This window comes from Lycorma delicatula, chromosome 1, assembly GCF_047948215.1.
Source record: "Lycorma delicatula isolate Av1 chromosome 1, ASM4794821v1, whole genome shotgun sequence".
Classification (NCBI taxonomy): Eukaryota; Metazoa; Arthropoda; class Insecta; order Hemiptera; family Fulgoridae; genus Lycorma; species Lycorma delicatula.
In genome coordinates this window covers 3,579,729-3,603,101 of record NC_134455.1, presented here as the reverse complement: position 1 = coordinate 3,603,101, position 23,373 = coordinate 3,579,729, and the positions used below count along the sequence as shown (strand labels likewise).

The 23,373-nt window shown below is 34.9% G+C and overlaps 1 protein-coding gene across 1 annotated transcript in view; it reads left to right on the top strand.

Moving 5' to 3' along the window:
* The window catches only part of na (sodium leak channel non-selective protein na), a 231,003-nt gene that overhangs the window by 185,574 nt on the left and 22,056 nt on the right, over positions 1-23,373 (top strand). Inside the window, exon 27 of the mRNA XM_075361924.1 lies at positions 11,866-12,022. Coding sequence (XP_075218039.1) covers positions 11,866-12,022 — 157 coding nt within the window. The remainder of the gene's footprint in view (positions 1-11,865; positions 12,023-23,373) is intronic.

Here is a 23,373-nt window from a genome sequence, read left to right as displayed (position 1 = left end):
AGAAGCAGTCTATTGTTTATAAATTTCTAATAGACTGCTTCTAGTGGGAGAAAGTACAAAGTAAAGCTTTGCTTTTAACGTGGAGGGTGCTGTGTGCGACCACCCAGTGCACCACCATTGGTCTGCTCTGCACCAATAGCAGCTAAAATAAAAATGTGAGCACATACGAAAAACAAATCTATGCACCATCATTTTTATAGGGAATGATTTTGGCAGTATTTGATTAGCAATAAAAATTTGATTATTCAAGTTTATTTATTTATTTGTGTATCTATTTTGGTGGTATTTGTTGAGTTCTTTTTCTAAAATCATGCCTAAACAGAAAAAACGTAATATTGGTAAAAAATATACAGATGCGAGGCAAATGTCTATATCGCATTTACATGAGACTATGAAAGAGCGTGAGGCTCTGTTTTACAATGGTATACAACATAGGAAAGCCACTTTTAAGATTGGAACTGCTTTTGAATATGATCCTCATTTGGATTATATTAATAGTACAAATTGGTGCAATAATTAAAATATTATATCATTGTTTTATGAAAAAATGGAAAGATGAAACACCTGGCAATGTGTTGTTCTGGTAGAAAAGTTTCACGTAATGAGCTGCCAGAATCAATCAAGAGTTTAGTTTTCGGGTCTCATCCTTTGTCAAAACATTTTTTTGATAGTGTTAGAAAATATAACACTTTATTTCAGATGGCTTCTTTTGCTGCTAAACAAATTATAGAAGGGAATTTTATGTCTACGTTTAAAATTCAAGGTCACCATAGTGTAGGATTTATTGCCAACATCTGGTGTCTATTACCAATCTTTACAAATTTACTTCCTTTCTGATGCTGATCAAACTTCTCTTCATTCTAATATTGTGAACATAATAATTTGATCAGATAGTTTAAATGCAATATTGACAACACACCTTTGGGTAATGTGGAAGATTTTAAATTAATAATTTATGTTGATCGTGAACTTGTTAATCAGCATAGGGGTCACTATAATGCTCCAACTACTAATGAAGTTGCTGTTTTACTGGTCGAAAAAGATAAAGGACCTAGAGATATAACCTTGCGCGTGATGGTCAAATGCGCAATGTTTGTCAGCTTCATCGCTCTTATGATCCTTTACAATATATGAACAAAATAAAACAGTTTCCTGCATGCAATTTTATGCTTATCGACTTATAGTTTGAGAATTTTTTACGTTATTACTGAAACTTAATTGATCAATATTGTGTTGACATGATGGCCAAAATGATCACTGAAAGAGTACCCTTTATTTGTAATAACCAAAAAAAATTACGTGTTGATTACATTCATCTTTGAGATACTGTGCAACAAGACATCAATGTTAATGCTAACAATGTGGGTCAAAGTGTCTCATACTTCCTTCATCTTTCACTAGTTTACCGCAGTACATGCATGAGAAATCTCAAGATGCTATGACATATGTGCGTAAATATGGGCATCCAGATTTATTTATAACTTTTACGTGCAATTCTGAATGGCCAGAAATAAAAATCGAACTATTCACTGGTCAAAAATCTACTGATAGAATGATATTATATCCAGAGTTTTCCATTTGAAAATGAAAAAACTGCTAGACTTTATTAACAGAAAAGAAATATTTGGTTCGGTCAACTGCTATGTTCGGTCAGCTACAAAATTTATCTTATCATATCTGCTGAACTCCCTGATAAAAATGTTGACCCATTATATGACATTGTTTGTAAACATATGTGTCACAAACAATGTGGTGATGTAAATAGGTCATCAGCATGCATGATAAATGGAAAATGTTCAAAAATGTATTCTCAAATGTACCTTTGCAACACTCAAACTGCAGATAACGGTTACTTGACTTGGAGAAGTCTAGAGTACAGAGGTCATACGCCAACTTTAAACATGCAAGGTAACATTATTGATAATAAATAGATTTCTCACATTGCCCATTATTGTCACATTGCTTTAATGCCCACATAAATGTTGAATTTTGCAACTACAAGCAAGTGATTCAATATATCTGCAAATATATTACCAAAGGTTCAGATCAAGCAACTTTTTCAGTTGAAAATCAAACATTTGAATTGAATCAGTACATTAATGGTAGATATATATGTACATCTGAAGCCAGTTGGCGATTTTTTGACTTTCCAATTCCTTTACATTATCCTACTACTGTTCATTTATAAAACTATCAACATATTTATTTTATTGAACAAAATCTCCAACAAGTCCTTGAAAGTCCACAGAAGATCACTCTTATTGCTTTTTTTGAGCTTTGTCAGTCTGATGACTTCACCAAGTCACTGTTACATCCTGAAGTTCTTAAATACTATACTTATAATAATAAATTTAGCAGAAGAAAGTGACATCGAAGGATTTCCTGGGATCAAAAAGGATGCTACTCTGGGTAGAGTATATACAACTCATCTGAACCAAAGTGAATGCTTTCATTCGCATATGTTATTACATAATGTTAAAGGATCTACATCTTTTGATTACTTGAAAACTTTTGATGGTGAACTACACCAAACATATAAAGCTGCTTGCACTGCAGTTCGTTTATTAGAAAATGATAATCACTCGAAAGACACGTTTGCTGATGCTTCTGTCAGTCTACTCGTAAATTGAGAGAATTATTAACAATTATGTTAGTTTTTGTCATCCTGCCCAACCAAACGCATTGTGGGAAATATTCCAAAAAAGACTTTTGTAAAAATATTTTATTTCAAATCCGACGTCAAACCAGTAACATTGAGATTACAATTTCAGATGAAATGTTGAATAGAGGTCTCATTAATTTTGAGGATATTGTCGTTGAGAAATACTTAATGCGATTTCAGTTTACCAACACCAACACATGATAATCAAGAAGCTATTAATGCTTATTGCAATGTTAAGACTTTCAATGTCGATGAACAGAAAGAATTTGTTAGTATTAATCTTCCTAAATTAGTACCAAATCAACATCAGGCGTTTGAGATATAAATGACAGTGTTGCTAGCAACAACCCTAAGATTTTTTCTTAGATGCTCCTGTAGGCGGCTCTGGGAAAACTTTCTTTATTAATCTGTTTGTTGCTCAAGTTTGTTCAACTAAAAAAATTGCAATCAGTGTAGCCTCATCAGGAATAGCTGCTACACTTATTAATGGTGGGAGAACTCTACATTCCACTTTTAAGTTACCATTAAATGTTACATGTGGGCAAGAATCTCTTTGTTGTATTCATAAAAATGGTCCACTTGGCTAAATTTTGCTAGATGATAAACTTATAGTGTAGGATGAATGCACAATGAGTCATCAAGCTCATATTGAAGCCATTGATTGAACCTTTTGAGATATTAGATCGTGTAAATTAATGGGTGGTATAAATTTTGTTTGCTGGAGACTTTTGGCAAACATTGTCTTTCATTGCGAGAGGAACTAGGACCGATGTTCAGGCGTGTCTTAAATCATCACCCTTATTGAAATTTTTTCACACTATTTAACTAACTTAAGAACTAATGTGAGAGTTCATCTTGGAGGTGACGATGCTAACTTTCCCTTACAATTACTAAACATTGGAAATGAGACTCTTCCTCAGAATGATGGTTACATTTCATTACTGTTGTGCCTATAATGATGATCTCATTTCCAGTATTTATCCAGAAATTAGTAAACTTTCACAAAAACCGTATGAGTGGCTTTGCGAAAGATCTATATTATAACTCCTCAAAATATTTCTGCTTTTGAAATTAATAATACGATTTTAGAAAATGTTGAAGGGCAAAGCAAGGAATATTGATCTGTAAATTCTGTAATCAATACTGAAGATGCAGTTCACTATCCTCCAGAATTTTTGAGTTCTCTTTATCCCACAGGTTTTACAGCTTATAGTCTCAATCTTAAAATGGAAGTTCCTATTATTTTACTACAAAATCTTATCCTTCCAAGTTTATATGCAAGAGGTTGCAAATCAAAACTATGTGAAATTACATCATTGAGGCTACTATTCTGACAGGTTCAGCTGCAGGAGAGCTTACTTTTACACCCCACATCCCAATAATCCCAACAAACTTACCATTTCAATTCAAGAGGATGCAATTCCTTATAAAACATTTGTTTGCTATAACAATCAATAAAGCACATTCAAACACATTGGTGTTGATTTATGATCAGACTATTTTTCTCATGTGCAGTTATATACTGGACTTTCCAGAACTGGTAATAAGGAAATTCAATACATTCTGCTACCAGAAAATCAAAACGCCACAAAAAATATCATATACCCAGAAGTTCTATCAAACTAATACTTTTAGAAAATAGGTTGGCTACATTATTCTTGGGCAATGCTATATACATATATAAAATAACATGTCGTGAGTGATCAATACCCAGCAAAAACTACTGAAGATAAATTGATAAAAATTTGTATACACTTTCTCCTTACAATGTAAATGCATACTAAGAAACTCCACTTTGAAATTCAAAGTTTAATGGCTTAAAATGGAGTAATAATGAAATTTTTTTTCTCAATAACAGATGTAGATATCAACTTAATTTTTTGTGTGTGTAATCTTAATATGAATATTTAAAAATATATTTCTACATTTTTTGAAATTCAGAGATTAAAAGTGTTAAAATGAATTTTTTGTAACAAATGAAGAAATCAGCCTGATTTTTGGTGAGTGACTTCATGTCAATAAACCAAATTTCTAGATTTTTGAAATTCAACCTTGAAAGAGGATGAAGAAAGGTAAAAAAAAAAATTTTTGAACATTGGTTGTAAATTTTCCCAATCCCGACCATAGTAAACTAGATATTCAGTAGATTTGGACTTGTAAATACTCTTCAGATAAATATTTAAAAACCATTAGAGTTTTTTAATTCCGATTTTTTAAGGGGTACGAAGTTATACGACGCTGTGGCTCAACCAACACAGCCACTGTCACTGTAACTGTATGACTGGCTGCACCTATCTCTGTTATGTGAGTAAAGGACATAAAATGAAAGAATTGACCCCTGTGGGAAGTGCAAGTAACCATATAGCACTGGTGAAGCTGCGATTGGGAACTAGTACATATATAATTTTTTGAATATTCAAATAATTCATTAACATATTGACCACTGTGAATAAAATTTAATATTATATGAAATATAAACCACCAAAACGCACTAATTAAAGTTAAACTTAACATATTAATTTCCAATAACTAGTTTTCGCAGTATCCTGCAACTTCAGTTGGTATTAAACTCTGTAACTATTACATTAAAACATCTTATTGTTATTAATTGTTTGTCACTTTATTCAAAATTATGTTTTATACTTTGAAATTTTGAATAAAATTTTGCACTTATATCTAACTTTTGTTTATTTCATATAATATAAAATAATATATATTTCAAGAACAATTTAATACTTCCTACAAAGATAAAACATGTTACCAGTACATAGAACTGGAAAATACAATATAAAAAATATGTACAAATATTTCTACAAAACTAAATCTTAGTATGCTAAAACTTAGAAGCTATTTGTGTAGAAAAAGTAAATAATTCATACAGCAAACCTATATAGTTTTCATCCATTTCTTAATCTTGCATCCATTAGTATTTTTGCTGCTTATTATAGATTTTTGTAGAATTAATTCTATTACTTTTTTGTTTTGCTGCTCTGTTTATTGTTGCAAGAGTAATATTCTTATTTCTTGTTCCATTAGTTGATTGCATGTATTAATTTTTCAATTCATTGTAGTGAAATTTATGAGATTCATTTTTTTTTTACCTCCGGGACCATTGTTAGATATTACTTCAGAGGATGAGATGAATGACAATTTTTGTAACAAGGGAAAATGCCATGCTTGACCAGGATTTGAACCTGGGACCTGTGGATGAAAGGCCAAGCCATTACCATTCACCCCATAGAGACTGGCATATGATTCATATAGGAAGATATGCATAATATTTAATGGCAGTGGAAAATCATTATTTTCTTCTTAATGATTTGCAATAATCTAATTTGAAGACTTTATAAAATATTTTTTATGCTATTATAAGCCCCAACCCACAACAATACCAAATGTCACTATGCTGTGATAAATGGCGAAGTAAATTGATAATATTGATTGCCAAGACAATATTCTACATAACATCACGAATATATAAATATTTTGATTTCTTACTTATGTATTTAATATGGATATCCCATTTTTTAAAAAATCTAAGGTACTTACATGATTCAATTCTTGTTATGGGCTTGTTAATATAAATGCTAGTTCTGGCAGGTACACTATCTTTGTGTATTCCAAAAGTAATATGGATAGTTTGTCAATATTTAAGGATAACTGGTTTATGCATAACCATTCATATATTCGTTAAGTATTTTATTAATATTTATTGCAGCTAAATCCGATGTTTTATCAGTACTCAAAACTGTAGTTCCATCTGCATAAGATATAATAGTAATTTTACCATAGATGAATCCAATATAACATTAATGTATAGTAGAAAAAAAGAGGTCCAAATAAATTACCCTGGGGGGCACATCAGTAATTAATTCAACTTCAGAACTGTTAATATTTGATATTTTTATTGTTTGTTTACTATTTGACAAGTAACTTTTAATTTGATCTAATACCATACCCTGAATGTCATAACTGTGCAATTTTTAGAACAAAATTTTATGATTTACAGTATCAAAGACTTTAGTTAGGCAAGTCTAAAAAATTAGCAATTAATAGAGCTCCTAAGTTCAATTTTTCATAAATAAAATGTGTAATATAACCTAGAGCATCCCGTGTGCCCTTGTTTTCAACAAAGCCTTATTATCTTGTCAAAATAATACTGTATTCATCAATAAAATTGAAAATTCTTTTATGAATAATTTATCTAATATTTTTGATATATTAGATATTAAAGATATCAGTCTAGTTAGTTTGTGGTTAAAAATGTTTCTCCAGATTTGAATACCGGTTTAACTTCTGCTACTTTTGAAGCAGAAGACCAAATAGATTTTTCTGTGTATAGATTGAAAATATGTTCAAGTGGTACAGTTATTAAGCAACTGTCTTTTGAAAATGTTTATATTTATATCAACTCCACCAGCTTTATCATTTTTTAGATTATCTCATTAATTTCTAAGGAACTCAAAGGTTTTGTAAAAATATTTCTTTTGTAAAAATCTGGTAACTTTAGTTTTGCACTTTTGGTATAGTTATTTTATTTGCCAAGGTTGATCCAGTGTCAAAAAAGTGTGTTGAAACTACCAGCTATTTCTGTAGGATTTTCTATTCTTAACAATGATGTATTCAACTTTTCCTTTTAAGTTAGTAGAAGATTTATTATTTATATAGTTTCATTACTTTTCATTATTATTTGATACTGTTTATACTACTTTTTCATGTTCAGGTTATCGTATAATATTTTTTAATATTAAAATGTATTTTAATGTTTTATAAGATAAGGTGCAAAATTTATACTAGACTACTCAACAAAAATTAAAATGTATCCTAATTTCATTTTCCTATAATATTAAGAGATAAAATTTATGCCACCAGATCAGCTACATTTAATTATATTTGTATTAAACTTTTTGATATCACAAAAAAGATTGTGTGTGTGTGTGTGTGTGTGTGTGTGTGTATATATATATATATATATATATTAGCTGCACCCGCCATGCTTCGCTGTGGCGCATTGTGGTTGCATGGATGAGAAATGAGAAACAAAACAAAGCATACGTTTCATAGAAGTTTAGTTTTGCAATACTTATGGATATACAATATTTTCTTGTTTTTCCACTGTCTGCGTAGATATAAAGGCTATCTGGTTTGCCGAGTCGGGAACACGCACATACAGTTGTCCATGTGAGAAGCAATCCGCATCTAAATCTAAACCACGCAATTCTAAAGATTGACCTTGAGCTTTATTGATTGTGATTGCAAATGCCAATCGAATTGGTAATTGCAATCTTTTAAATTGAAATGGTGTATCGGTCGGGATCATGAGTATTTGAGGAATGAGGACATCTTCACCTTTGAAAGGCCCCGTTAAAATCATTGCTTCCACTACATTATTCACCAATTTCTTAACTGCAAGTAGCGTGCCGTTGCAGAGTTTTGGCCGATTAATATTCTGCAACAGGATAATTGGCACACCTATTTTCAATTTTAATATGTGTGGTGGCATCCCTGGCAGATAAAGTGAGTTTAAAGATTCCGTTGGATAATTAACTACTTCATCTGCTTCCACAACGGTGTCTATCGACTTATATGTAATTTCCTCACTTTGAATGCTGGATTGAATAACATTATTAAGTTGATAGACATCTTTATTCTTTGCGGCAAGGATAGCTAGTTCACTGAGCCGATCGTGATTTCTATGATTAATTTGAATATCAGGAAATACTTTTTCGATCGGTTCTTCTTTCGATGTTACTAAATTACAAAAATTATCAGGAAATGATATTCGTCTAGATGTCTCATCGACTGGCAGCTGTCCGTTTCCAATGTCCAGTAACTGTCGTGAGAATACCTCAGCTGATGGATCATTCTGCAACTGGACACGCATATTCGTAGTCGACTGCAATGTACATATGTGTCGCCACAGTGTTGAATATTTCAGACAAGCATTTATTTCGTCTGCTGGTGTCGATCGAGAAATTACAGGCAATGTTTGCCTAAAATCTCCTGCGAGCAATATCAAAGCATTCCCGAATGGTTGAACGTTTCCACGCAAATCTTGTAACGATCGATCAAGAGCTTTAAGCGATTTTTTATGTGCCATCGTGCATTCATCCCAAACAATCAGTATACATTTTTGTAATACTTTTCCCATACAGGATGCTTTGGAAATATTGCACGTGGGAGTCTCGATGATTTGCATGTTTAATGGCAACTTCAGAGCTGAATGCGCAGTCCTTCCACCTGGTAACAATGTCGCAGCTATTCCAGACGAAGCAAGAGCTAAGTTATGTCATTTTTTGATCGAACCGTTACTAGAATCAATCTAATGAGGAATGTTTTCCCAGTTCCTCCTGGCGCATCCAAGAAGAAGGTCCCCCCAACTCTGTCATTTATCATTTGCATTATGCGATCATAAATGCCTTTCTGTTCACGCGTTAATTTGGGAATGTTTGATTGGACATATGACTGACGATCACCAATGTTGTAACTCTGTTCATGGCGTAAATCCACATCAAATGAAGCAATCGCAGCTCGGGTGGGTGCTGGCATTCCCAATTGACTAAGAACTTTATTTGCATTAGCTAAGCACTTGTCTTCAATATTTATCAATGCTTCGTTGTAAATGCCTTCTGTAAATTCAGACAAAAGTGAATATTTAACCTAACAAAGGATTTTTTGGTCATTATGTAGGGATATTATTTTCTGTGTATTTGGTTATTTTGACTTTTTTTGTTTGCATAGTCTTAAGTCTATCTGGGCTATAAGAAAGTTGGGTGTTTTAATTTATTTACTGTAAGTCATCCTTCTTGCTGGCTTTTCTTTTTGTTTTGGTGTTTTTTTTAATAAAATACAGATGTTTTAGCTGTTAAATATAATTCAAAGAAATTTGTTACCTAATCAGTTGTGATTTTGTTTTCATTGGCAACGGCCATACGGGCTCTTTGTGATTGGTCGTGTGTTTGACAGCAGCCATCTTGCATTGATCTGATTGCTTTTCCTTTGTTTACATTTCCATCTGATTTATTAACCTTTTATTTATTAAAAAACTGTACAAATTAAAAATAGATAGATAGATTTATTAAAAATAGATAAAAACAATCTTTGATGCGGGCTATATATCGTGCTAAATTTTTTTTAATCGTATTTTAAAAAAAATAAAATACAGATGTTTTAGCTGTTAAATATAATTCAAAGAAATTTGGTCATTGTGTTTGACAGCGGCCATCTTGCATTGATCTGATTCGTTTTCCTTTGTTTACATTTCAAATTAAAAATAGATAGATATATTTATTAAAAATAGATGAAAACAATCTTTGATGCCGGTTATATATCGTGCTAAAATTTGAGCTCAATCGGTGCAGAACATTTTGAGTTTTTGAAGCGTACACAAACGAACTTAACATTTGTATATATATATATATATATATATATATTGTTTGTGTGTGTGTGTATTATTTGTAAATAGGAATTATATTTAAATTTGTAAAATTGAGTAGTACTGTGCTAAGCATTTTCATTGAATGGGCAAAGCTCTAATCCAAGTAAAGTTTGTTAATCTCAGTTTTAAATGTAATTATAACAGATTTTAATATTTTTTGTGGTAGGGAATAAAATAACCAATCTACAAGAAATATAATCAAAATAGATTAGTTTGATTTAATAAGATTTTAAATATGAAAAACTTATACTATAGCTATTTTTCAAATGCACTAGTCAGGTATTCAAAGAAGTATATTTTAAGTACATTTAAAATGAATCATTTAGAAGGAATACATTTTTTTCAAAAATTATGGTTTTTTAAAGGTATCTTAATCATCAGAAATGTGTGTAAATTTTACAATATATCAGAGTTTAATACAACTTTTTTTTATTCAACTATTATTAAATAGCAAAACCTATTATTTGCTAAATATTGATGCAAGTATTAAATTTTTTTTTAAATTATTTTATATATTTTAATAACTTAAGCTAGAGTTATTTTCATAATTAACTGTGTAATTTGTGCATTTATGTTTGATTTTATTTTTATATATATAAAATTTAGTTGAATGTTTCAATTCTTCTTCAGTGTTTTATCCTCAATCTTTGTTAAATATGCTCTTAGTTGAAAATAGTTTATTTGCTTTGAACCCTGTAATCAGCAAAGATTTAATATTTCAGTACAAGAAAATGTTTTATAAAATTGCACACATCAATTTTTGTAGAATATTTCATCTTCCTAGGCAGTTATATTAAATCATTTTATATGTATATGATGTATATATACACACACACGTTTCTAATTCTTACTTCTGATCATAACTCAAATTTCACTGTCTTTTTCTATCATTCCTACTTCACCAACTTCTATGAAATACCTCTTCTACACAACTCCTAACACAATCTCTCAATTGATTCGTTGTCTTCCTCTCTGTCACATTCTTTCTAATTCCATCCCTGTTGTTTTCGTAAGTATTTTATTTCTTTCAACCTCTTCATACATCCAGACTTCTTAATCTGCTTTTTTCCTACACTTTTTATATGCATTGCTTTATTAATTTTACATACCTTCATTCTATTCCTTCTTGTATTGTACAATATTAATCTCAAAAACTTCATCTCCCCCATTGAATGCTATTTCACTTCCTGTCAGACATTACTCACATCTTTGTCATATGAGTAACTTTAGCCATGTTAATACATTGTATACACTAGCATTTTTCCTTCGTGGGTTCTTCAACAATATTATTTTATACTTTAGAAAATCTGCTCTCTTTCCTCGACCTACTAATGAACTACCACCTGTCCAAATATTCTACACCGAGATAAGTAAATTTTTCTTTGTACCTTCTTCAGTGTTATATTCTCTAAAGTCGCATCATTTAACAAATCCTTTCCCCTATCTACCATTACTTTCGCCTTTGCAAATGCTCATTTTCAGACAGTGTAATATCATTTGTTCATTCCTTGCATCCAAACTGATTTTGTACATTTTCAGGTCTAACTTATTCATTATCAGCAAAAATTATAGGAAATTATAATTCTTTGTAATGGAATATTACTGTATTAAACTTGTTTTTTCTTATATTGCCTTTTTAAAGTAAGGGACTAAATCACCCAATCCACAATCATCTGGTACTCTTCTCTTTTGTCAAATGTATTTAAAAACATTATATAACCTCTATATACCAACTTTTAACACTAATTTATAATAATTTTAACAGTATGCTGTCTTATCGCTCTGTGGATATCAGAAAAGCTCTACAGTTGGAAGAGTTATTAGCCAGAGAGGAGTTTGAATATATTATAGAAGAGGAAGTGGCAAAACAGACCATAAGAACGTGGCTAGAAGGTTGTCTTAAGAAAATTCGTGCAGTTAGTGTAAGTGACATTCAGTTATACTAAGTTATGGATAGTTTAATATCTAGAATAATAAGAAATTGAAAGAAAGGTTTTATCTTGTCAAAGCAAACTAGGTTTTTGATGTATAGACAATTTTATTTAAACCAAATGTTTTCAGTTACACAAAGCCATCTTTAGCCTTAATCAGTGTTCAGCAATTTTCATTGCATTCTGATATCAACAGATTTACTGCTGGTGTGTTTATTTATTTATTTTTAATTTTTGACAGATTTAGAATGTTATCAAAAAGTGAATTTGAGTTAAATTATATACATTTATTACACTGGTATAATTGTTCTTTGAATGCATATTTAAAAATGAATATATCCATGGTATTTTACATTGGCAGTTACAGTTTAATACAGTATATTAGTAGATACCGTAAATTCAGCATATTTTCAGCCGTAAATTCAGCAGTATTTTTATCATAATAGTAATGCAACAGTGAAACTGTATTTGGATAATGAAGACATATTTGCATAGCTAAAAATGTTTGGAATGATTGAAATATTATCTAAAAATTTTGTTTGACTCATCTTAACAAATACTTTTGCATAGTTGTTACTACTAGCCACCTGGCAACAAAAATTTTGAATTTGAAATAATGTATATTTTAGTCAGCTATCATGTTTGGAATATATTTTTCATTCTGATAAATTTTAATTTAATTCTGAAAAAAATAATTATATATATATAGTGTCCCAGGAGGTGTTGCAGTAACTTAAGGGATTATGGGTTGATTCAGGTTACTTCATATCAAAATAACAAAAATGTTCATATGGACAAATGCTCTATCTCGCTTAATTTTCTTTCTGTTCCCCATTTTATGTTTCTTCAAGTAAAATTTGTGTCTTAAGAATGGATTGAGATGTTTAGAATTATGTGTTCATAATTCCAGGAAACACAAGGTAATTACTCTAAAGGTGGACTGTATTAGGTGTCTGAATTAAATCACTGGATGCGTGAAAGGCATACATTTATTACTGTAAACTAATTGAAACACTTATTATAAAAACATCGGAACATAGAATCGTAAACTAACATATGTGATAATATAAATCGTCTGTAAGTAGATCGTAAACAAATAATGAAATATAACTATTTATGACCCGCAAGAGGGAATAATCAAGCCAACACTCATGTCCATTACACAAAGTCCACACGATTCGTACCCCTCGACCTCTTCTTACCGAGTGTGTAACTTGCCAGCCGCTCGCAATAGAGCGCGCTGAACCTTAAAGACATGCAGAACATCAACCATACCGCCCACCAAAAAACATATTTTAATAATGTCCAAAACAACAAATACAAATCAAGTAACCTAAGATTACATTGCAAATAATAAATAACAATTACTAAAACAATAAAAATATAACACTTGATAAAGAATATAATTTAACTGATAAAATACAAAATCAAAACCGAAACCTAAAAATAATACATGGAAAATAATTACAAATTCATCAATGTAAAATATATATGCAAATTGTCAATGCAAACAAGTAATGGAATGGAATGCAAAGTTGGCAGGAGTCTATTACTCCCTACTTTATCGCAGAACCTGGACAGAGTCCCTTGCTGCTGGATCATTCTAATCGGGCTTGTTTTTAAAAGGGTTATTTTTTTTTTTTTAATCTCGGATCTAATTTTTCAAGTTTTGTCTATTATTATTTTAGTAAATTTAAGACGGATTTAATTGCATTCCAATCCGTTGTTAAACCAGCGTTATTGAACCCATTTCATGGGCCGACCGCGGAAGGCTAGGCTTATGCAACCTGTCCTCCCGACGTAATTCCCCTTCAGACCGTCCACTGAAGTCCTTTCGGTGCTAACTCTTTAATAGGCTAGCAGGAATACGCCACAACGGGGCACTAGCTATAAGGAGGGAGCAATGCGTCCCCTTTTCCGGAGGAGTCACAATTGCTGGGATATTTTGTCTTACTGTAAGTTTTTTTAAATTTAGACCGCGTTTTTGTTTTATGCGCGACTTACCGTGTTTGACGTCTTCAAACTATATAACTCGCGAAAACTTTTCACTCGCGACCCCGGAAACGCGTCTGACGCACTATTCCGTTTATGGCTGATGCGATATGGAGGCCCCTAAGCCTGGTTTGTCGATTTTCGGCTACCGCACCGCACCATCACGGTGGTTCGTCCAGTACGGCGTGAGGCCGCTTCCTTACAACTGTCGGAGTTGGGTCCTCTCGGCAGATGTCCCGAAGATGACTGTGTTCGGACACAGCCGCTCTCCCGAACAGTCTGCGCGCCTGCGCCACCCCCACCTCGGACACGGATTGAAATCTCGCATCAGATCGGAGAGTGGCGTTCCTGACGAACCACGGAGCTCCAAAGATCGTCCGCAACGCGATGTTTTGGACGGCCTCGATCTTCTTTTGAAGCGAGGAGCTCAACACTGCCCCCCATGCCGGGTAAGCATATGTTAGAATCGGCAGTACGTACAGCCGAAAAATGAGGAGCTTAATTGCCAGTGGGTACGGGCTGGCACTGTTCAGCACTGGGTATAGCGAGGCTCTGGCGGCCTTAGCCCTCCGGGTCGCATAATTTACATGTTCGCCGAAGGTAAGCCGCCTGTCCAACACCACCCCCAGGTACTTAACTGTTTTCTCAAAAGGGATTTTCTCCCCTGAGATTTCCAGCTCTCTGGTCGGTTTTCGTGTCTTGCATGTGAACATCACGGCCACCGATTTTTCACCGTTGACCCTGATTCTCCACATGTCGAGCCACGGTTCCACTAAGTCCAGCTGCCTTTGGAGCCTCCGGACCGCGTAATCCACATTTGCGGATTCGTAGAAATATGCCGTGTCGTCTGCATAAAGGGCCGTTTTGACCCCTTCCGACAGCGGCATATCGTTCACGTACAAAGTGTACAAGAACGGGGAAAGTACTGCTCCTTGGGGAACCCCAGCGGCTATTTCTCTGGTAGAGGAAATCGTTTCCCCTACGCGCACGACAAAATGTCGGTCTAGCAGATATGACCGCATCAGTCTGACATAGCGGTACGGGATCGCCGATCGCGCTAGCTTATAAAGCAGCCCGCTATGCCAAACTTTGTCAAAGGCCTTGGCCACATCCAGAAAAACGGCTGCAGTCACCCGTTTCCTGTTCAGGCCTCCGACAAGGTCGTCTATTATTTTTTCCAGTTGGAGGGTGGTTGAGTGACCCTCCCTGAACCCAAATTGCTCGGGCCGCACTTCTCCCTCCATGTATCGCCTCAGTTTTTCGAGAAAAATCCTCTCGAACAACTTAGACAATACCGGTAACAGGGAGATTGGCCTATAATTCCGTGGGAAAAGTAAACTTTTCCCCGGTTTGGGTAAACATACGACTTTGGCCGTTTTCCAACAATTCGGGAAATATCCAACGTACAAAATGGACGTGAATATCACCGAAATTGCTGTAATCACGGAGGCCGGTATGTTCCGGAATGCACGGGCGCTGATCCCGTCGACACCCGGGGCCTTGTCGGGGCTTGTGGCCTTAATGGCTGCGAAAACTTCCGCTTCAGTGACTTGGTCAATCTCTAGAGGGGCGTCCTCCACCTGTGAGAAATAATCTACAAGAAAGGATTCCACCTCGGTTGTGTGCTCGTCGTTCGGGGAGGGAGGGGGGTTTGGAGTGAACTGCTCCTCCAAGGTATCGGCGAATACCTCGGCCCTCTCCGCCTCCGAGTATGCAAGAAAACCTCGCTGCCCCACAACCGGATGGCGAGGCTTCTTCCCTTCTCGCAGTCTCCTGTTCAACCTGAACACCGAGGAGATGTCGTCAGAGACCGAGGCGAGGTATTCGTTCCACGAATCCTCTCGATGGCTTGTCAGCAGTTGTTTTACCCTGTCCGTTTGATTATAAAAGGCCCGCTTATCAGCGGGGGACAGGGTGATTCGATATCTCCTCCTCAGTCGTCGTTTCTCCGTTATGGCTTCGGAGATATGAGGAGGGAGGTCGTTTCGAACAACTGCTCGAGTTTTGGCCGATGAGCTGCCTGCCAGGGCCTCGGTCATTGACGACGTGACGCGCCCGACAGTGTCGTCGATTTCCTCCGGGGTGTTCAGGAGCTCAGGATTTACCGGCCTGTACTCCCGCTGGAGGGTCTCGTAGAACCTTTTCCAGTTGACTGACCTTCGGGGTATAGGCGGGGGATCTCGGCCACCCCCTGCCTGACCTAGTTCCAACAGGACAGGGGAATGGTCCGAGCTGAGGTCTTCTATCGTTTCAATCATGAATGGGAGGGTACCCCCCTTCAGGACTGCGATATCCAGCACGTCAGGCCTAGATCTGCCTGAGCAAACAAGTAATAACACAAAAAATTATTCACACCATAAATTCAACAATGTAACAACACAAACTCTGACACTGCCAATAATAGCACATAAAAACAATAACAAGAAAACATTACACAAAGACTTATTCATCTTTGTCTCCTGTTGGAAGTGGGCAAATCTTAACAATAGGTCGTTTAAACATTGCACCGTGAGCTGTTCGAACTGAAACACTCTTACATGGCCATCAGCACTTGGGTGAAGGTCTTCAATTACCGCTAATTTCCATTTTAAAGGTGGGAGTTGATCGTCTTTGATGAGAATGACTTCACCCTTTTGCAGATTTCGGTTGGATGATGACCATTTTCCTCACTGCTCCAAAGATGTCAAGTATTCGGTAGACCATTTTCGCCACAGTTGTCGAGTGAGTTGCTGGACCAGTTGCCATCTACTTAGTCTATTCACATCCATATCACTCAGGTCAGGGTCTGGGAGGATGGTGAGAGGTTCTCCAACCAGGAAATGGCCAGGAGTAAGGTAGGAATGATCTATAGGATCATCTGATAATTTGGACAATGGCCTAGAATTTAAACAAGCTTCTACTTGCGTAAGTAGTGTCATAATTTCTTCAAACATTAGACAATTATTACCAGCAATGCGACGGAGATGGTATTTCATTGCCTTGACTGCACTTTCCCACATGCCGCCAAAATGGTGTGCGCTAGGAGGGTTAAAATGCCATTGACAACAATCCACTGACAGATTCTCCAAAATGGCTGTATTATTATTTTTCAGCATGGTACAGTTTTCACAAAGCTTGTTACAGGCACCGACAAAATTTGAGCTGTTGTCACTATTGATATTTGCACAGATTCCTTGGCGTGACATGAATCGACGAAGAACTGCTAGGAAAGCATCAGAAGTTAAGTCACTTACGAGTTCTAAGTGAATGGCATGCGTAATAAGGCAAACAAATACTGAAACGTAACATTTAATGCGACCTTTGCTGCGACACGTGCCAGATTTTATGAAGAATGGGCCAGCAAGTCCACACCCGTGTTAAGGAAGGGCCGTGCAGGAACAACTTGCTTGCTAGGTAGACTTCCCATGAGCTGGTTATGTGGTTTTGCTGATAACCGAAAACAACGTGTACATTTATGTAGAATGTTTCTTATAATCCTTCTCGCCGAAGGTATCCAATTGTTGGATCGAAATGAGCTGATCAATAACTGTGAACCAGCATGCATAAGTCGTTTATGCTCTTGCTCAGTTAGTAGTCGCGTAAGATGATGACGCGGTGGTAAGATGATTTGATGTATTTGTGAAATGGAAGCTCAGAATTTTGTAGCCTTCCTCCAACTCTAAGAAGACCAGCATTATCAATGAGTGCAAGTCACGTATAGTTGATTTAGTAGCTAATTCCTGTCCACTTTCCAAATTCGTGAGTTCTTGGGAATAACAGACGCATTGAACTAATTTTATACAAGTGTTTAAGGATGTTTTTAATTCCTTAGTAGTGAGTGGCCCAAAATTTTGTGAATTCTTTGAACCTTTACAATCTTTTATAAAACAAAGACAATATGCAATTTTTCGCTGGACTCGTGGAAGTATAGATTATTCCTTCAAAATGTCGTCTGAGCAGGTGGATGCAACAAAACTTACGGTAGGATGCATTTCAGGAATATCACTAATTAAGGTTGCCACAAATGTAAGTGACGGCCATTGTGATGGGGTTTCTATCAACCAAGACGGACCATGCCACCATAACTCGTTATTTATGAAACCTTGAGGAGTGACTCCGCGTGACACCATATCCGCAGGATTGGATGCTGATGAAACTTGATGCCAGGTGCATTCCTTTGTTAAATCTTCCACTTCACTGATGCACTTTGCAACAAATGTCTTCCATGTAGGTCGTCCTACCTCAGGACAGAAAGCTCCAACATATTTTTTGGCATCCTGATTCTTCTTTTCGTGTCAAAGAATTCGAATTAAACACCGTAACCTACGTTTTGAAACCTTCAACGTATCTTGCCCAACGTGTACTTCAACAACTTGTTACTGATGAGGGATCCAAATTTCTTCTTGCTGCTCATGCTTTATCGAATCATACCTATGTTGATGACTTAGTTACTGGCTCTGCCGATATTGACACTGCAAAACAACTCGTAGACGAACTGGTAAAATTATTATCACTTGGTGGCTTTGAGTTGAGAAAATGGAACTCCAATCAGCCATCACTCTTAGAAAATTTTCCTTCAGGCTTTCTTGTAAATGGCTCCATTTTTCAGGCCTCAGAAAATAACTTTAACATATTAGGTGTACAATTTCTTGCCAGTAGTGATCAATTTCAATTGCAGATCATCCCTTTCCAAGATAAAATCACGAAACGTTCTCTTTTGTCATACATAGCAAGAATCTTCGATCCTCTTGGATGGTCACGCCTGTGACGTTTTCTCTTAAATTATTTATGCAACAGATTTGGCTTGCAAACCTCGACTGGGACGAACCTCTTTCTGAAGAACTCACTCTACAATGGTTGCAAATCACCTGCGACATCTCTGATTTGAATCATGTCAAAATACCTCGTGCCTTTCCTCAAGGCAGCTTCAAGCAAGTAATACTCGGATTTTGTGACGGTTCATCAAAGGGATATGCCGCAGCTTTGTATCTGCACACGTCTATTCCAGAAAAGTTTATTTCTTTTCAGCTTGTTGCCGCCAAATCATGCGTAGCCCCTCTCAAGAAAATCACCATTCCTCGACTTGAGCTTAACTCTGCTGTTCTTCTCGCTGTGTTATTAAAACATTTTCTTTCCTCATTCAACCAAAATCATGTCTCCAACTACAATTTATTCTCCGATTCTAAAATTGTTTTATCATGGATTTCAACTCCTACATACAAGTTACAGACCTACGAGACTAACCGTGTCAGTCAAATTTTGGAAATTAATTCACCCCATTCTTGGCATCATGTAAAATCTTCAAGTAATGCTTCTGACATCGCGTCTCGAGGAACATCTGCCTCACAGCTTTCTTCTTGTGATTCCTGGTGGAATGGTCCATCAGCTTTCCACGTTCCTATCCTTCACATACCTCTTTCCAAGTCTAAGAAAACTATTCCTCAGATCTATTCTTTCAACTCTGCATCTTCATCCCTGGAAAACTCTCCTTTTGACATAAATCTCTCCTCTCCCATCTCCTTATTGTCTAGTTCTCCTCCTGTTGAATCGAAATCCATGTTTTCTCTTGTCGTTGATAAATTTTCATCCTTTCCTTATCTGTTAAATGTCATTCTTCATATTTTCAAATTCCTTTCCAAAATTTCCCCATCCTATCATTGCTTAACTTTTGAACTCACTTCAGAATTCATGCCACGTATCACCTTCTGCGAAAACGCTTAATTTTGCTCTTCATTTTTGTGTGCACATAGTTCAGCAAGAACATTTCTCTACGCAAATTCAAGATCTTGACAAGAAAAGCATGCCCTCTTCTCTTGTAACTCTTTCGCTTTTTCTCGACAACAATCACTTAATTCGCGTTGGTGGACGTCTTCAACAATTGTCACTTGACTATGACTCAAAACATCAACTGTTATTGGCTAAAAATTCAAATTTATCTAGACTTCTCATTAGGAAACATCATCTTGATGGCATGCACTGTGGTCCTCGCCACACTCAAGCGCTCGTCGCTCAATGATTTTGGATCATCTCTGCACGCACAGTAATTCGTCAAAACATAAAAAATTGTTTGACTTGTCAACGTTTTAGACCTTACTCAATTCAACCAATCATGGCTGATCTTTCTGCTGATCGGGTCGTTCCTCAACGAGCCTTCTCTGCTGTAGGCACTGACTTTGCCGGACCTTTTCTTTATAAATCTTCCAACTTAAGAAACTGCAAAATTCAAAAGGGATATTTATGTATTTTTATCTGTTTGTCCACAAAAGCAGCACACTTGGAATTTGTATCTGATTTATCTGCTCAAGCCTTTCTTGCTGCACTTCAACGCTTTACGTCACGTCGAGCCCTTCCTCATACGATATACTTTGACAATGGAACAAATTTTTTCGGCGCTTCAAGACATTTAAAGGAAATTTAGACTCTACTTGTTAACTCCCAAGATGAAATTTTCACCAGTTTATCATCTCAAGGCATCACTTGGCACTCTAATCCGCCATATGCTCCCAACTTTGGAGGTTTGTGGGAAGCCACTGTTAAGTCAGCCAAGACTACTGCTTCGAACCTTTGATGACACCCTGTTTACCTTTGAAGAATTTTCCACAATCTTTGCTCGTATTGAGGCAATATTGAATAGTCGGCCTCTTACTTCTCTTTCCCCAGATCCTGCTGAGGAATTCTGCATCCTTTCTCTTGGACACTTTCTCATTGGGTCTCCAATCCTTGGACTTCCCGAAAAACCCATTGATTCAAATCTCTCTCTTCGTGTTCGCTGGACTCTTCTACAGCAAAAATTCAAAATTTCTGGAATCAATGGTCTAAAGAATATCTGCATGAGCTCACTTCTCGTTCAAAATTGAACAAATCCCAACCCAACCTTGCTGTTGGTGATCTTGTCATGTTGAAATCTTCTAGTACTCTTTGTTGGCCCATTGGTGTTATGTCTGAAAAATTTTCTGGTAAAGATGGTATTTGTCTTCTGGTTTTGTCACTCGTGAAATAAGATCCGTCACCTGTGAATAAGATTCACCCTCTGGTCTTCTCTGCTTGATTTTGCTCGCTCGCCCCCCAGTATGTTTACGCCAATGCTTTAATCCAATAAATTCAAGGTCTTCTCGTAGTGTCAAGTTCACCGTAATTTTCTATTTTGTCTGCTGTGGTCATAATGATTCATAAAAAAAATTTCTATTTAGCCAAATTAGTCATAACTGTTTTGTTATCTCCAATTTTAATGTTGTCAAAGTTCCTAGAAGTCTAATTTTCTTTGTCTGCGATGATGTCATTCCTCAACTTGTTCGTATTCAGAAAGTATCTTATCAGTCTTACGTAATTCTTTTAATAGTCTGCTTGTTTATTAAAAAAAAATCAATGTCATGTTTATCGTTCCCGAATTCCCCACATTTCTCTAATCATTCCCAAACTTCTCGTTATGCTGTTTCTTTCCGCACTAACACTTGCACACTACCTGTTGTCATCAACACACACACTCTTCTGTCTATGGCCTAGTTTGCTTCTCCATCTTTTCATCACACCACCTTTTGTCAGTGCAGGTCAGACTTCTACTGGGTGCGGATGTTCTGCCTGCGACTCATTCACGTTTTCTTTCTCTCTTGTTACATTTCTCTCATTGTGCCCATTTTATTCATAATTATACAAGTTGTTACATATTGATTTGAATTGGAGTGAATAATAATTTATAAAATGTTGTTCATAAATAATTAATATTGTTTAATGTTATGTACCATTAAAAAGTAAAGTAAGTGTGCTTTATTAACTGCTACGATGCTGAAATATTTTATGTATTGTTTAAAAATTAGTGTTTGAGTTAAAGACTGTAATTTATTAATGTTGGTATACATCAGTAAAAATATGAACTGTTATTGTTAACAATTATTCACTACTATTATTATTTACTGAAAGAAATACAATGTGGTTCATAGTCCGGTTAATACGTAATGTGTTAGTAATTAACAAAACAAATCAATTGCATCTTTGGTACTGAAAATCATATTGTTCTGTAAACAATATGCACATACATAATCACATTCTAATCCCAAAGATTGGGTATATTTCATTAATTTTGACCAAGATTTTGTTTTTAGTGGTTTTCAAAGATTACTGATGTTACTTCTATTTTGAAGCATAATTTTTCACAAAAATACATGGTAAATGGGTATGATTAGTGAACATTTATGTAATGCGTCAAAAACATTTTCATAAGAAAATAATATACTGTCTTCATCTAAATCAAGTTCCATATCATTACATGTTGTGTATTTAATATTGTGTTTTATATATTCAGATTTGTTTCATTCAAAGCTTTGTCAATCTTGTCAATTTTATAGATTTCATTAAGAACTGTATTAGCTTTGTTTTTTATATATCTTAATTGCGAAAAATGTAGTGATAAATTCAGTGTACTAATATTATGATCTCATGTTTTTAAAATCATTATAACATGATGAATTGCATTATATTACATTATTAATTATATTATTGTATTATGTTATAACATTATGTTGCATGATATTGAATTTTCTTTAATCAATGTAAGGTTTACTAATCTTTAAGTTTTGAAGAGAAACCAAAAATTCATTTAAGTGATAAATTACAAGTCCAATACTTTGGCAAACGAGCTATGTTTAATTTTTGTAATTTACCCAACATCAACCAATACCCATTAACATCTTGTACAAAATAAATAAGTTTGAAAATCACCTTTGAAAGTTTCAGAATGGAGTCCATTAAAATGTTTTAATCATTAATAGCTCCATAAATACTTTATACTTCCATGTACCAAGTACACCCAGGTTTGGAAAATTGGAAGTAGTAAAAAAAATTTGCTACTTTGCATTTTATTTACAAAATTAACATAGAAGATTGAATGTATAATAAATAGTATTTGTTATTTGCTTTATGTTATTAAATCAGTGTATACTGGAAATATTTAATTAAAAACATCGAAATTATAATAGTTATTTACCTAATTCTGTAATCAGTGTTCTAGTTTCCATCATCCATAGAATTGCAATTATCTTCATAATCAGTGTTCAAAATATATCTCTTGAACAATTTTTTAATCAGCTCATACTTCTGACCAAGCCACAATAATCCACTCATAAATCTGTATTTAAGACGCTTTCTTAATTTTACCAGATGATGTCTCTTTTGTCATGTTGGACTTCCAGTGTGTGTATTGTTTAGGGAGATTGTTTTTATAGTCTGTTTACATAGATATCTGGAGCTTGAAGAATAGATGATATTCCATCTGAAATATTAACCATATCACACTAGCAATCATTCTTTGCTTTACATCAATGGTTGTATGACCCCTAAAACTGTCCATTACAAGGAAGATTTTCATAATAAAGCTT